This window comes from Physeter macrocephalus, chromosome 14 (genome assembly GCF_002837175.3).
Source record: "Physeter macrocephalus isolate SW-GA chromosome 14, ASM283717v5, whole genome shotgun sequence".
Taxonomy (NCBI): domain Eukaryota; kingdom Metazoa; phylum Chordata; class Mammalia; order Artiodactyla; family Physeteridae; genus Physeter; species Physeter macrocephalus.
Genome location: NC_041227.1, coordinates 83023671 through 83036245, shown reverse-complemented (window position 1 = coordinate 83036245; position 12575 = coordinate 83023671). Strand labels below are relative to the sequence as shown.

General features: G+C 47.0%; 1 protein-coding gene across 1 annotated transcript in view; it reads left to right on the top strand.

The window, feature by feature from the left end:
- Nucleotides 1-11202, top strand: part of NCOR1 (nuclear receptor corepressor 1) — a 163875-nt gene extending 152673 nt beyond the window's left edge. Inside the window, exons 41-46 of the mRNA XM_024127921.3 lie at nucleotides 174-320; nucleotides 2163-2305; nucleotides 6151-6204; nucleotides 6661-6882; nucleotides 9780-9959; nucleotides 10110-11202. Coding sequence (XP_023983689.1) covers nucleotides 174-320; nucleotides 2163-2305; nucleotides 6151-6204; nucleotides 6661-6882; nucleotides 9780-9959; nucleotides 10110-10324 — 961 coding nt within the window. The 3' untranslated portion in view covers nucleotides 10325-11202. The remainder of the gene's footprint in view (nucleotides 1-173; nucleotides 321-2162; nucleotides 2306-6150; nucleotides 6205-6660; nucleotides 6883-9779; nucleotides 9960-10109) is intronic.
- The last annotated feature ends 1373 nt before the right edge of the window (nucleotides 11203-12575 follow it).

Genomic DNA, 12575 nt, shown 5'->3' with positions numbered 1-12575 from the left:
TAACAAGACTTTTTCAAGATAACTAGGTACAGAGTGAGTATACGAGGCCACTCTGATACGTATTGCCAACTTTTGGTCCTTGAAATGACTGAAGTAACGAGGTAACCAATTCCTGTTCAGGGTAAGCCGCAGGTGAGCCCTGGGAAGACTGTCTAATGTTTTGTATGTTCCAGTATCAGGCCTGGAAAGTCCCCAGAGAGGAGTCACGTCTCTAGCGAGCCCTACGAGCCCATCTCCCCACCCCAGGTTCCAGTTGTGCACGAGAAACAGGACAGCGTGCTGCTCCTGGCCCAGCGCGGAGCCGAGCCTGCGGAGCAGAGGTGCCTGTGCGCGCGCTGCATGCCTTCCGTTTTCCTGAAGTCATTGTGTTTTTCCTCTTCCGGGTCATGTGTCAGGAGGATCGTTTTGTTTCTGTTTTCCTAGTGACCTAATGCCAGTGGCTTTTAATGAAAAAATTGTAATATTTAAATAGGTTATAGGGCTTCCCTGGTGGCGCAGTGGTTGAGAATCCGCCTGCCGATGCAGGGGACACGGGTTCGTGCCCCGGTCCGGGAGGATCCCACATGCCGCGGAGCGGCTGGGCCCGTGAGCCACGGCCGCTGGGCCTGCGCGTCTGGAGCCTGTGCTCCGCAACGGGAGAGGCCGCAACAGTGAGAGGCCCGCGTACCGCCAAAAAAAAAAAAAAAAAAAAAAAAGTCTAAATAGGTCATAGAACATAATTGTTCATTATTCTCCTTGAAGTTAAGTCGTCCTAGATCTTATTTTTAAAAGCTTTCTGTCTGTGTGGTCGCTGAACCCCACTTGAGTGCTTGCCGGGCACCCGGCATCTGGGCTGTGAATGGAAGGGGGTCACAGTGAGCCCCTGGGCTGGGCTGCTTGCCGTGTGTTCTCTTTGCAGTTTGTGACCCCAACCCAACCCTAGGAATTATTAGATTCTTATTCCCATTTGGTTTAGACGCCTTTGCCTTGGCCCCTGCCTGGTCCACTTCCACCAGTGATCTGTCTAGAACTCAAGTGGACTCAAGCACTTACTTGGTCATGAGCGTGGCATTGAATTTCTCTGTGGCCAGGTTCACGCTCCTCACCCCACTTGCTGCTGCTCCACCCTCACGCTTCCCTCCCTGTGCCCTGAGTTCCCTCATCTGAACTCGTGCTGTTTTCTTGATGTGGAACACCCTCCCCTGATGCTTTGATTTGCTGGTGATCAAATAAAGTGAGAGGGAGTCCAGCTTTAGACCAAGGTCTGTCTCACTCCAAACCGTTAGTGCATTTCTTAACAATGTGTCATAGTTACTTACTTATTGTATATACTAATAGGCAACCAAATAGAGGTTGGTACCTTTCAAGGAAATGAGGACGAAATCCATTTTTGGAAAGGGAATGATGTTAAATTTCATTATACGTTTACATGTTTCCCCTAAGCTTGTGAGTTTTCTGAGGACAGAGACCACGTCTTAGTCCTTTTTCTTTGTCTTCCTTGGATACAGTAGGTGTTCTCATGTTTGAGTGGTGGACCAGATTAAATTATCAGCACCTTTCCATATGTTCTCTGTTACCGTCTCTGGCACTAGTTAGATCCTGGGTAGTCCTGCACTGGTAGAGGAAACTTGTTTTTCTAAATGTGTTAGTCTAGGAAGCTGCCAGTGAAATATGAAAGGAAGTCTTTATGCGAAACTCAGCTCATCTGGTGGCAGGCTTGAAAAGATTCTAATAAATAGGTAATTTTTTCCTACATTGTAGCTATTCTGTTCAAGTCTAATTGTTGCTTAGGTGTGAGTGCTTGCTATTTTATAGGCAGGTGTGCTAGTAGACAATTTTATTGTACTTCAAAGTAATTCTGCTAGTAAAATAGTTCTCAGCTTACATAGTAACCCTAAGTATATCAGTGCCTGTGCTGTTGAGCAGACAGAATCGTGACGAGTGTTCCCATTAATGTCCATTCAGTCTTCGTTAAGAATCTTGGTTCTAGGTTATCTCTATTCCAGTCCTCATTTTCTGATGTCATCTTTGTGTCCTCAGATGTGATGTCCTCACTGGCTTTTGGTCACACACTGTCCTTAGGCTGTCAGCACAAACAGATGGGGAGGGACTCTGGGACTGGTACTAGCATGGGCTGCGGAGCAGGAGTGCATGATGGTAACACACGTGACTGTCCCTGACAGGAATGATTCCCGATCACCAGGGAGTATAAGCTACTTGCCTTCATTCTTCACCAAGCTGGAAAACACCTCACCCATGGTTAAATCAAAGAAGCAGGAGATCTTTCGTAAGTTGAACTCCTCTGGTGGAGGTGACTCTGATATGGGTAAGTGGGATTTCTTTCATGAACCCCCAATAAAATGTGCATTAATAACGGTATCTCCAGTGTGGCCTCTCGTGTAATCCTTGGGTTCGAAGGCTCTGACAGGCATCTGTCCAAGCACAGCAGACCCTGAAGCTCCTTCCCAAATGTCTGTGGGCGCGAGAGGATTTCCGTTAGGGAGCAAGCACTCGCCTCTTTCTGCAGCCCTCCATTTTCTCGTGGAACACGTGCCGGGTCTAGGACGTTTGTTTCTCACGTGGGGCGGGATCAGCCCTCCAGTGTTTTCTGCCCTGGTCTGCGTTTCGTCCGCACGGGCTGTCTCAGCTGTCTGCAGACAGGTCGTGCCCTTCCGGTCTTTTCTTTGCACGCACCCCAGATTCAGTGGTTGTCCATCAGGTGGCCTGGTTCTGAGCATTCCTGCCATCCAAAGTGTTCTTCACGAAAAACGCTTTACTCGGCTTAGCTTTTAAGTAGGTTCTGAGTACTGTGGTATGACCCACACCACATTCATCATTTTAAGGGGGTCTGGGGTCGTATTAGGGTTTTTTGACAACCTATGTGCTGTTAAGTTCCAATGCACTTAATGTTGGTACAGATGCCAAGCCTCCTGAGATGAGCTGCCCTTGAGCCTCCCCTTGCTGTCCTTCTGTGTCACCCCCGCCAAGCATGGGATGAGGCCCTCTGTGCTGGCTCCTTTTCTGCCCTGCCGGTGTCTTTGTGGGTGGCGTGCGAATCTGCTAAACCCGCCACCTAGGACGGTGCCAGCATCAGGAGCGGCAGCCGCCAGAGCTCCACGTGCAGCACTGCTGTGCTCCAGGCACCGTTCTAAGCGGGAATATATATAGACTCCTGTAATCTTCATAACAAACCCTACACACCACGTGCTGGAATCATCTCCGCTTGGTAGATGAGGAAGCTGAGACTCGGGTTTCATAACTGTTGCAAGTTACATAACTAGTGACTTGGGCTGTGGTTCAGACTCAGGAATTCCAGCCCCAGAGTCCATGCTTCCAGTAGTTCTGCACTCGACGTCCTCACCCAGGCCGCTGGTAAATGTCCCCGGGATAGAGCTCTGGGGCATCCAGGCCTTTCCTTAGGGTGGATATGCACGTGCCCGCTGTTTTCAGCTCTCGTGCCACCACCCAGGCTTACTGGTGGTCCTTTCCTCACGTGTATCCAGTGGTGCAGAAGCTGTGTGGGATGCCCTGTAGAATCCAGGCCTCCTACAGTCTGCTTTATTTCTGGGCCACCTGGTATAAACTGCCAGGTGGAGGTCTGTTTGGATCTGTGACACTTTGTGATTAATAAAGGCCAAATGTCCCAGAGAAAAAAAGAGGAGCACAGTGTCACTGGTTGTTTGTGTAGTTATCCTAGCTGTTGATTACTAGATTCACTTTTTAAATGGCAACAAGTCATCTAAAAGAAATACTTCAGAAGGCTGACCAGAGTTGCCCTCAGGCTTACAGATATTCTTTCTTTCTTCTTCTTCAGGAAGAAATTCTTCTTGATAGGAAAATGCTATGTATGAATTGAAGAAGCCTACTTTATAGTTTTCTTCTCTCTTCTAATGTTTTCCATTGTCCTTAGGCAGTAGCTTGGTCATTCATTAATTCGATAACCATTTATCGAGCAGGGCGCTCTGTTGGGTGCTTTCAGAATGACAGATGGTCTCTATTCTGTGAAAATGTATAATGAAACAAGTAACTTTAACAGAAGGTAAATTTTATTAATGTTGTAAGGCAAGTACTAACAAAATTTGCTTTAGTTTGGGATTTCTGATTGTGGAAAGGGACAATTAAGGGGTTGTACTAAGGAACCAGTGGGCTCGTGGGACCCCAGGCACATTGGGTTCTCACCAGGAAGTAGAACTGAGAAATCCAAGCCCTGGGCAACCAAGACAGCTTCACTTCACCTCAGGGCTCCCACCGAGGACATCAGTGCCTTTACTCTGCAAAAAAACTTCATGCTTTAAAACTTACTTTCTCTCTCTGCCGCTGTTGACATTAGTGACCCACCTCCCTCTTCCAGAAATACTTTCTTCTCTTGGCTTTCAGGTACTGCTTTCTCCTGTTTTTTTCTCTACTTTGACCATTTCTTATGTCTCCTTAGAAGCTAGGTCTTGCTTTGCCTGGCTCTTGGATGCTGGTTTTCCAGTTTCTCCTCTTGGCACTGTATTCTCTGAGTCATTTATTTCATCCACTCTGGCCGTTTGCACTATGTGCTGAAAACTCCCAAACTTGTATCTGGAGTTCAGCTTTTTCTACTAAGCTCCACTTACAGATCTTTGCTGCCCTCATTTCTTCTCGAATGTCTTACTGGCTCCTTAAATGTCTAAAATGACTTCCCATGCTAGCTCTCCTCACAGAGACCTCTGTTCCTCCCCCTCCTCCTCCACGGTTCCCTCACGAGGCTCCACAAATCGCTCTCCCCGGGTGCTGTCCGTGGTCTTCGCCCCGATGCTGCTTCTCCTACTGTCACGTCAGCCTCAACAGCTCCTGAGTGCCTGTGTGCCTTTCCCTCATTTCTGAGTAATTACCATGTCCTCTCGTAAGTCTGCCCATCTGTCTTACACCAGGGGCCCTCAAACTTCACTACCCATCACAGTCACCTGGAGGGCTTGTTAAAACACGCGCCTACGGGGCTGCAGGAATCTCAGAAACCAGCACTTTACTAAGCTCCCCAGGTGATTCTGACCTGATGGCCTCAGGAAGTACCCCGCTGACCTGTGAGCTCCACAGGTGAAGGAAGGGGTGCATTTTAAGTCCAGTATCTTAGTGTTATCGTTGGTTGAACAATATGAAATTGTCTTCATAGGACCATTTTTGATCAATATGAAGGTGATTTTATTATTCAGCCAAATAATCGCTCAGTAAATATTTGTGAAATGAATGAGCCCTATTCCCCAGGTTTTGTGGTAACTACCAGGCTGGCCCTACCACCTGTGCTATTTCAGGTTCAGTTCATCTACCATTTCCTGACCTGTAAGTGAGGAGCCTGTACCGTGTGGTCCCTGCTGTGCAGTCTTCCTGGAGCTTCCTCCTCCCGCCCGGACAGTTCTCCCTGATCCCAGAAGTCAGCGTCTGGGCTCACATGCGCTCCCCATCTGCACGGACGGGCCCCCCTTCTGGGTTCTTGCCCAGAACTGCACATTCTTCTCTGGGACACCGCTTGTTTATAGCCACCGACTTTACTTCCTACATTCTTTCTCTTTCAAAGTCTCAGCATCAAGTTGGAAGATGTGATGAAAACACCGTTCATGTCCCCAAATTCCTTCTGTTTCTGGCACAGTGTGCTTTACAAGTAGCTCCCAGGCTCTCCCAGCTGTTGTCATTCAAACTGAGCAAATGACAGAGTGCACAGTTAGCAGGAATGAACAGAACAGGAAGAGTCTTTATCTCATCCTGGGACCAAAAAAATAGTTTCCAGGTAACCACAGCAGGGACACACGCAGTCGTGTTCATGCCATTCACGGGGCCTCTTTCCCCCGATCTAATCTCAAACTCGGATATTTGCGGGGTCTTCTTAGAGTCACTGTCTCTTCCCCGGCGAGCCTGGGTTCCTGTTCTGAGGGCAGCTTTTCCCTCTGTGTGTTTTCTCCAGCACTGCAAAAGTTCCTTTCCTTCCTGGGCTATATTATAGTACTCCTGTTCTGATTTCTTACTTTCTGATTTCTTTAAAAAAAAAAATTATTTCTTTCACTTTATCTTCACTTAATGGGTGAAAAATAAAGTTGAGATCATGGAAAATAAGAAGGTTAATTTTATTGTAGGATTTTTTTTTTTTGAGACTATCTCTTTCGATGTATGTGATTATCACATCTCAATTAACGAATGTTTGTTTAAATACAGCAGCTGCTCAGCCAGGAACTGAGATCTTTAACCTGCCGGCAGTCACCACCTCAGGTAAGATTCAAAAGACACTGTTTGCCAATAGGAAACTGGTACGGTAGCAGTCAGTCCAGCAAATAGGTATTGAATACCGACTGCATACAGGAAATTGCTCCAGGAAAGCTCATCATTTAGTCAGGGAGGGAGGGAGTCAATGGCGGTAAATAATGAGTTGAGATTCAGTAAGTACTTGTTGAAAAGATAAATGAAGAAAGAGAATCAAAACTATTAAAGAGAGAAGAAAGCCGTCCTCGAGTAACTCTCACACGTGGGTGCCTGATTTAACAAAGAAAAACACATTGCCTGTGAGTTACGCTCGCTGGACTTAGCTGGACTTAGCCGGCCTCCATGTGGGCTCTGTGTTGTAGGCACCTTGCCAGGTGCTGCGTGTCCTGGCGGGGCGGGGGGGGGGCTCCTGTCTCCCGACCTGCCCTCGGAATCAGGCAGACGCGTCGTGCTCGTCTTTTGCAGGCTCCGTGAGCTCCCGAGGTCATTCCTTTGCTGACCCTGCCAGCAACCTCGGGCTGGAGGACATCATCCGGAAGGCACTCATGGGGAGCTTTGAAGACAAAGTGGAGGACCATGGGGTCACCATGCCCCAGCCCCTGGGGGGGGTGCCTGGTGGCGCCGGCACCTCGGTGGTGACCAGCGGTGAGGCCCGGAGAGAGGAAGGGGACCCGTCACCTCATTCAGGTAAAGGGCTCATTTCCATGCTCTTCTGCCGCCTTTCCCAAGAAAAAGCCAATTTATACCCCAAGTTCTAACGGATCACTAAGAGATTTATGTGCTCAGAGTCACCTCTGAAGGTTGTAGTTACTTAAACCAAGTCTTTTTTTTAACCTGCTCAGACATGTTAGTAATATGAAATTTAAAAGGATGAAAATTTTTACGCAGCAAGTCACCCTCCAGCATATCAGTGTTCATTTTCGCTTGCATGTAGTCCTTATCTGTATACATACATTGTGATTGTAATACAAGTGCAATTTCATATTCTGCTTTTTTCTTTTTTAGTGTGTTTGCTGTGACACCTCTTTTTTTTAAATAACTTTTTAAAATTTATTTATTTTTATGGCTGTGTTGGGTCTTCGTTTCTGTGCGAGGGCTTTCTCTAGTTGTGGCGAGCGGGGGCCACTCTTCATCGCGGTGTGCGGGCCTCTCTTGTTGCGGAGCACAGGCTCCAGACGCGCAGGAGCAGTAGTTGTGGCTCACAGGCTTATAGTTGCTCTGCAGCATGTGGGATCTTCCCAGACCAGGGCTCGAACCCGTGTCCCCTGCATTGGCAGGCAGATTCTCAACCACTGTGCCACCAGGGAAGCCCCATATTCTGCGTTTGAATCGAAGTAACTTACTCTTTTAACAAAAATGACAGGCTCAGTATGAAAGAATTTTAAGCCATAGAAAAGAGTAAGGGAAAAAAACCAGATCACGTCGTCTAGAAAGCTAGTGTTGTTGTTTACATAAAAGGAGAGCTTATTGGAATGAGATAATTTTATGCATCCTATTAAAAGCAAGCACACAGAAACCAGGACTCTACTCTTTATATATGTATATATAACCTTTTTTCTTAATCTTTTGTACCTTAAAAACTACCTGAAGGTCAGTAACATTTCAAGTTTAGTTTTTTTTTTCCTGTTACGGTCAAACAAACGATCTCACTAAGGTTAAGAAAAAGATAAAGAGATTAGGGGTTTTAGTTATTTTTTTTTTTAACATATATATGTTAATTTTAGGACACTATGAATTTACTTCCTGCTCTAAAAGATGAGCCACTGTCTCCCATCTCTGCTCTAACCTTCCGATTTTTATTGATTTTAAGTGTGTGTGTTTTAAGGTTGTAGTATTGGTGACTTACACAATTACAGTTATCCTGGTTACGTAATCTTTCTATTATGGCGTTTCTTTCTGGTGAGGTTTTCACACCCTGTTTTCTCCAAAAGGCTGCTGTATCCTGAGGTGCGTGCCCGACAGTGTGTTCTTGCTGCCTTTATGTTTGAGACGGCGGCTTGGCAGGTTATGATACTCAGCACGTACTTTTCTCAAAACATCCCGTAGACACTGTTATGCTTTTTTCTGGCATTCATTGTTGTATAAAAAATAAGACCAGATGTCTCCCCCCCAGCACCTTTGTTTGGTGGTGACTCTCTGCCCAAAGAATCCTTTTTTCACCTTGATTTCAATAAATTTTATCATGAGTGTGTTAGTGTTCCTCATCCTGTATCAGATTTCCTGATCACAGGAGGGTGTTTGCCGCTTCAGGTTGATTTCTGCATTCAGGGAAATGTTCTATCAGATGTACCTCTTAGTTATTTTCTCTTTCTTTTTGGGGCCCTCCATTTCAGAGTTACCTTTTTGCTGGATAGTCTTTGTCCTCTGTATCTGTTAACCTTCTAATGATTTTAGTCATCTTGATCTTTTTCTGTTGCTTTTACTGCGAGTCTCTCAAATTTTTCCTTTGCACTAGTAATTCCCTTTCCCTCGTGTCTATTCTGACCCTTGCCGTTCTGTCTTTTGTTTCCTACGCCCTTTCGCCCCTTTCATTTTGGTTATGAGCTTCTTTCTTAAACCGGCCTCATGTATTCCAAAGTTTTCTCCAGTGTTTGACTCACCTTCCCTGCCCCCGCCCATTTCTTTATTATATCCTCTTCCTTATCATCCAGGATTTGCATTTCTTCTTTTTCCGGATAGTTGGAGGGGTCAAAGTTGCTTTCTGTTCCTCTTTTCTATACTCGAAGGACGGGGGGCAGGGTGAAACTGTTCCGCTGGGGCTCAGGAAAACATTGGCTGCTGACCTGGACTCTGATCTCTTCTGAGATCTTTTTAACGTTTTGCTCTAGAGCCCACTTGGGGCTTCCCACTCCTGCGAACTTCTGCGGAGTTCATCAGCTGTACAGCCTGGAGAAGCAGACAGGGCCACCTTGACTTGTCAAGCTCTGCTGAGGTCCAGTAGTGCCCTGAAGGGGCTTCTGTTCTACCGTTTTTTTTCCTCCTCTGTAAACTGGTGGGGGAGGAGAAAGTGAGGATTTAAGATTTTTGTCAGCCAGCTTTCATTTCCTTAAGCAGTTTCTGTGCTCCAAGGCCAAGAAGGAAATGATGTTCCAGAAATGCTAGTTCCTTGATTACGTGTTTTTGAGTTTATGGCATGAGGACATACCCCTTTTTGACTTTAGCTGCTATAAGTAAATTCTGGCTTTCTTTTTTTTTTTTTTTTTTTTTTTTTTTTTTGCGGTACGCGGGCCTCTCCCTGCTGCGGCCTCTCCCGTTGCGGAGCACAGGCTCCGGACGCGCAGGCGCAGCGGCCATGGCGCACGGGCCCAGCCGCTCCGCGGCACGTGGGGATCTTCCCGGACCGGGGCACGAACCCGCGTCCCCCGCGTCGGCAGGCGGACTCTCAACCGCTGCGCCACCAGGGAGGCCCCGGGCTTTCTTTTAAATATTACTTTTTTACTTCCTTAGGCACTAGGGTTTGGATTCTCCATGCTACCATTTTGCTCCCTTCACTTAGCATTAGATAATCATCAGCATTCTGGTAGATTTTAAAGTTGAGAACATAATTACTAAATATCAGCAGTAAAAATTTATTTCACTTTCAGGAGGAGTTTGCAAACCAAAGCTGATCAGCAAGTCAAACAGCAGGAAATCGAAATCTCCGATCCCGGGGCAAGGCTACCTGGGAGCTGAACGGCCCTCCTCGGCCTCCTCTGTGCACTCAGAAGGGGATTACCACAGGCAGACGCCAGGCTGGGCCTGGGAGGACAGGCCTTCCTCGACAGGTGAGGAGCTGCTGGGGGTCTGAAAGCAGCCGACATCAGCGCCTCGGTCAGCGCTGCTTCGAACACCGCCTCCAGTACGGCCTCATTAGGGGGTTCCACTGTCCGGAACAGAAGCGGAACGCGTATAACCTAACCCTCCTTCTCCCGCAGGCTCGACGCAGTTCCCCTACAACCCCCTGACCATGCGGATGCTCAGCAGCACGCCCCCTGCGCCCGTCGCCTGTGCGCCCGTCGCCTGTGCGCCCGTCGCCTGTGCGCCCGCCTCTGCCAGCCCCGCCGCCCCTCACCAGCCGAGCAGGATCTGGGATCGGGAGCCGGCCCCGCTGCTCTCCGCGCAGTATGAGACGCTGTCCGACAGCGACTGACATGCGGGAAGGGGTCCCGGGGCCCCCCGGGCGGGGGAGGGGCTCTAGTTTCTGGGGGTTTCAGTTTTAATTGCAGGCCAAAAGCCCGCCCTCCTAGGACTTGTGCCCAGAGACTTTTCAGGAGAGCCTGGGCCACAGACGACGACGAAATGATGGAAGTTTATTTCAAGAGTCAAATGAGGGGAAAAGGCTGCCCTGATACAGGCAGCTCAGTGGATTATAATAATAGTGGAGGGTTGGAATGTAGAGTTTTTAAAAAGTGGATAATTCCTGTTCTTACATCTGTTTGTAAAGAAAATCATAATGTCTTTAAATCACTCTTCTGTAAATAGATGACCTTTTTGCAGTGTTTCCCCGCGCTCTAGTATCTCGTGTACTTATATTCAAATCAGCGCATCACCTCTGGGGGTAATTTTTTAAAATCTCGTCTTTTTAACCTTTGCCTTCTAAACAACCTCATACAGCCCAGTTATATACAATGTTGGCTGTCACGGGCATTGTACTTTTATCCAATTTTGTTTCCTCCAAACTCAGATTCCCAGTGATGTTTAAAATCTTGTGATAAATGTTTAGATTTTTAACACAGACCCTGTCATAAAACCTGTACGTTAACGTATTAGGGTCAAAAGGAGAAACAAAATTCTGCCATACTGTAAATTTCCAGTGCAGGCTTTAATTTTTTTTAAATTAGAAGCACTGAAAAAATAGTACTGCATGGGTATTGTTATAGTTCAGTTTTTAACGTTTTAAAGGCTTATTTGAGGCATACCTCACTGTTATGCACACTGGTAATTAACCATGCCCAAGAACTCCTTTCCTCCTGCATTTGATGCAGCCCAACAAAGCTTTTGTTTTGAAATAAATCTGACTGCCCTGTCCATTAGCTACGGTAGATGATTTGTGATTTAAGCCTTTCGGTGTCTCAGGTTTCAAAGGAAAAACTTACACTTTCCTTTCGTTTGATATCTATCTATTATTGGTTGAGTCAGAAGGTTACAATCTGTGCAGAACCTCAGTGTTTTAGGTTTGCTTCGTGCAGCATATCCCGAGCTCTCATGGGGAGCAGCCGGTCCTTTCCCCTTCGTGCCACCCTGTGCTTACTTTCACTTTGATTCCTTGTGGGCAAGAGTTTGTCAGATGTTTTTATTTCACTGAATCTCAAGAAGCAAATAACTTAAAAGACTGAATTTTAAACCCATTATGGTACTAGAGGATCAGTCTTACCCTTCAATAATAATTGCTTGTTGAATTAAAATTTTTTTTTTTCATACAACTTTAACATAGCATTGAAGCATCCTTCTGTAGCACACGGATGCTAATGGTTTTGGGGGAATGCCACCAAGATAGAGGTAGAGGTCTCTCAGGACGATGAAAACTAGCACTTTATAGACTCTTAAGTAGACCCGAGCTTTTAAAGCACAAGTACTCAAGCCTCTAAAGACAGCAGGTGTCTGACAACCACTGACTAAGCGCCTCCTTTGTAGTGGAGGGGACCTTGGTGTCTAGTCCCCATTTTACAGATGTGGATGCAGGTTCAGTACCTTGTCCACACAGTTAAATAAGCAACAGAGAGAGGGCCACAGACCGACACTTGTCTGAAGCTAAGGGAACAGTTGTGCACCTGCGTATGCTTGAGGTCCTCAAAGTAAGCTTTAGATCGGGTGTAGTGGTCAAATCCCTACTACTTGGAAAGCTGGTACCACTTTATAAATACATAAAAAGTTTTAATGTGAATGAAAAACAGTAACTTAAGGTTTTTGCTTAACATTTTGTTTGTTTAGGTGCTGGTAGTAGTTTAGATTTTAATCATTCGTCAGCAGTCCCAGAGAGATGATGCTGGTATTGTTCTGTGACTAGTTCTTGAGAACGCGTCAGATCAGAGCCCTGTGCGTCACGTGTGCGGCTCCACTCAGGACCCAAAGGGAGCGGCCGTTGACCACTCGCCCCTCCTCATCACAGTGCAAGTTGTTTTACTTCACCTGCCGTCACCTGGAGAAGAGATCCCGCAGCGGGAGACAAAACCCACGGTCCCGCCTCGGTTCAGAACAAGGGCAGGACGGAGTGCAGGCCTGCGGAGGGGGAGGACCGTGTGGGAGGTGGAGGCCCACCCCGGCGTGACGTGACCTGGCCAAGTCAGCCGTGAACCGAGGCGGGGTGCTGCGGGCTGAGACCCCAGGGTTCTGAAGCTACAGCCGGGCAAGTGACTTTTTTTTTTTTTTAGCACCCAGAACAAAGTTACAGTTCACAGAAC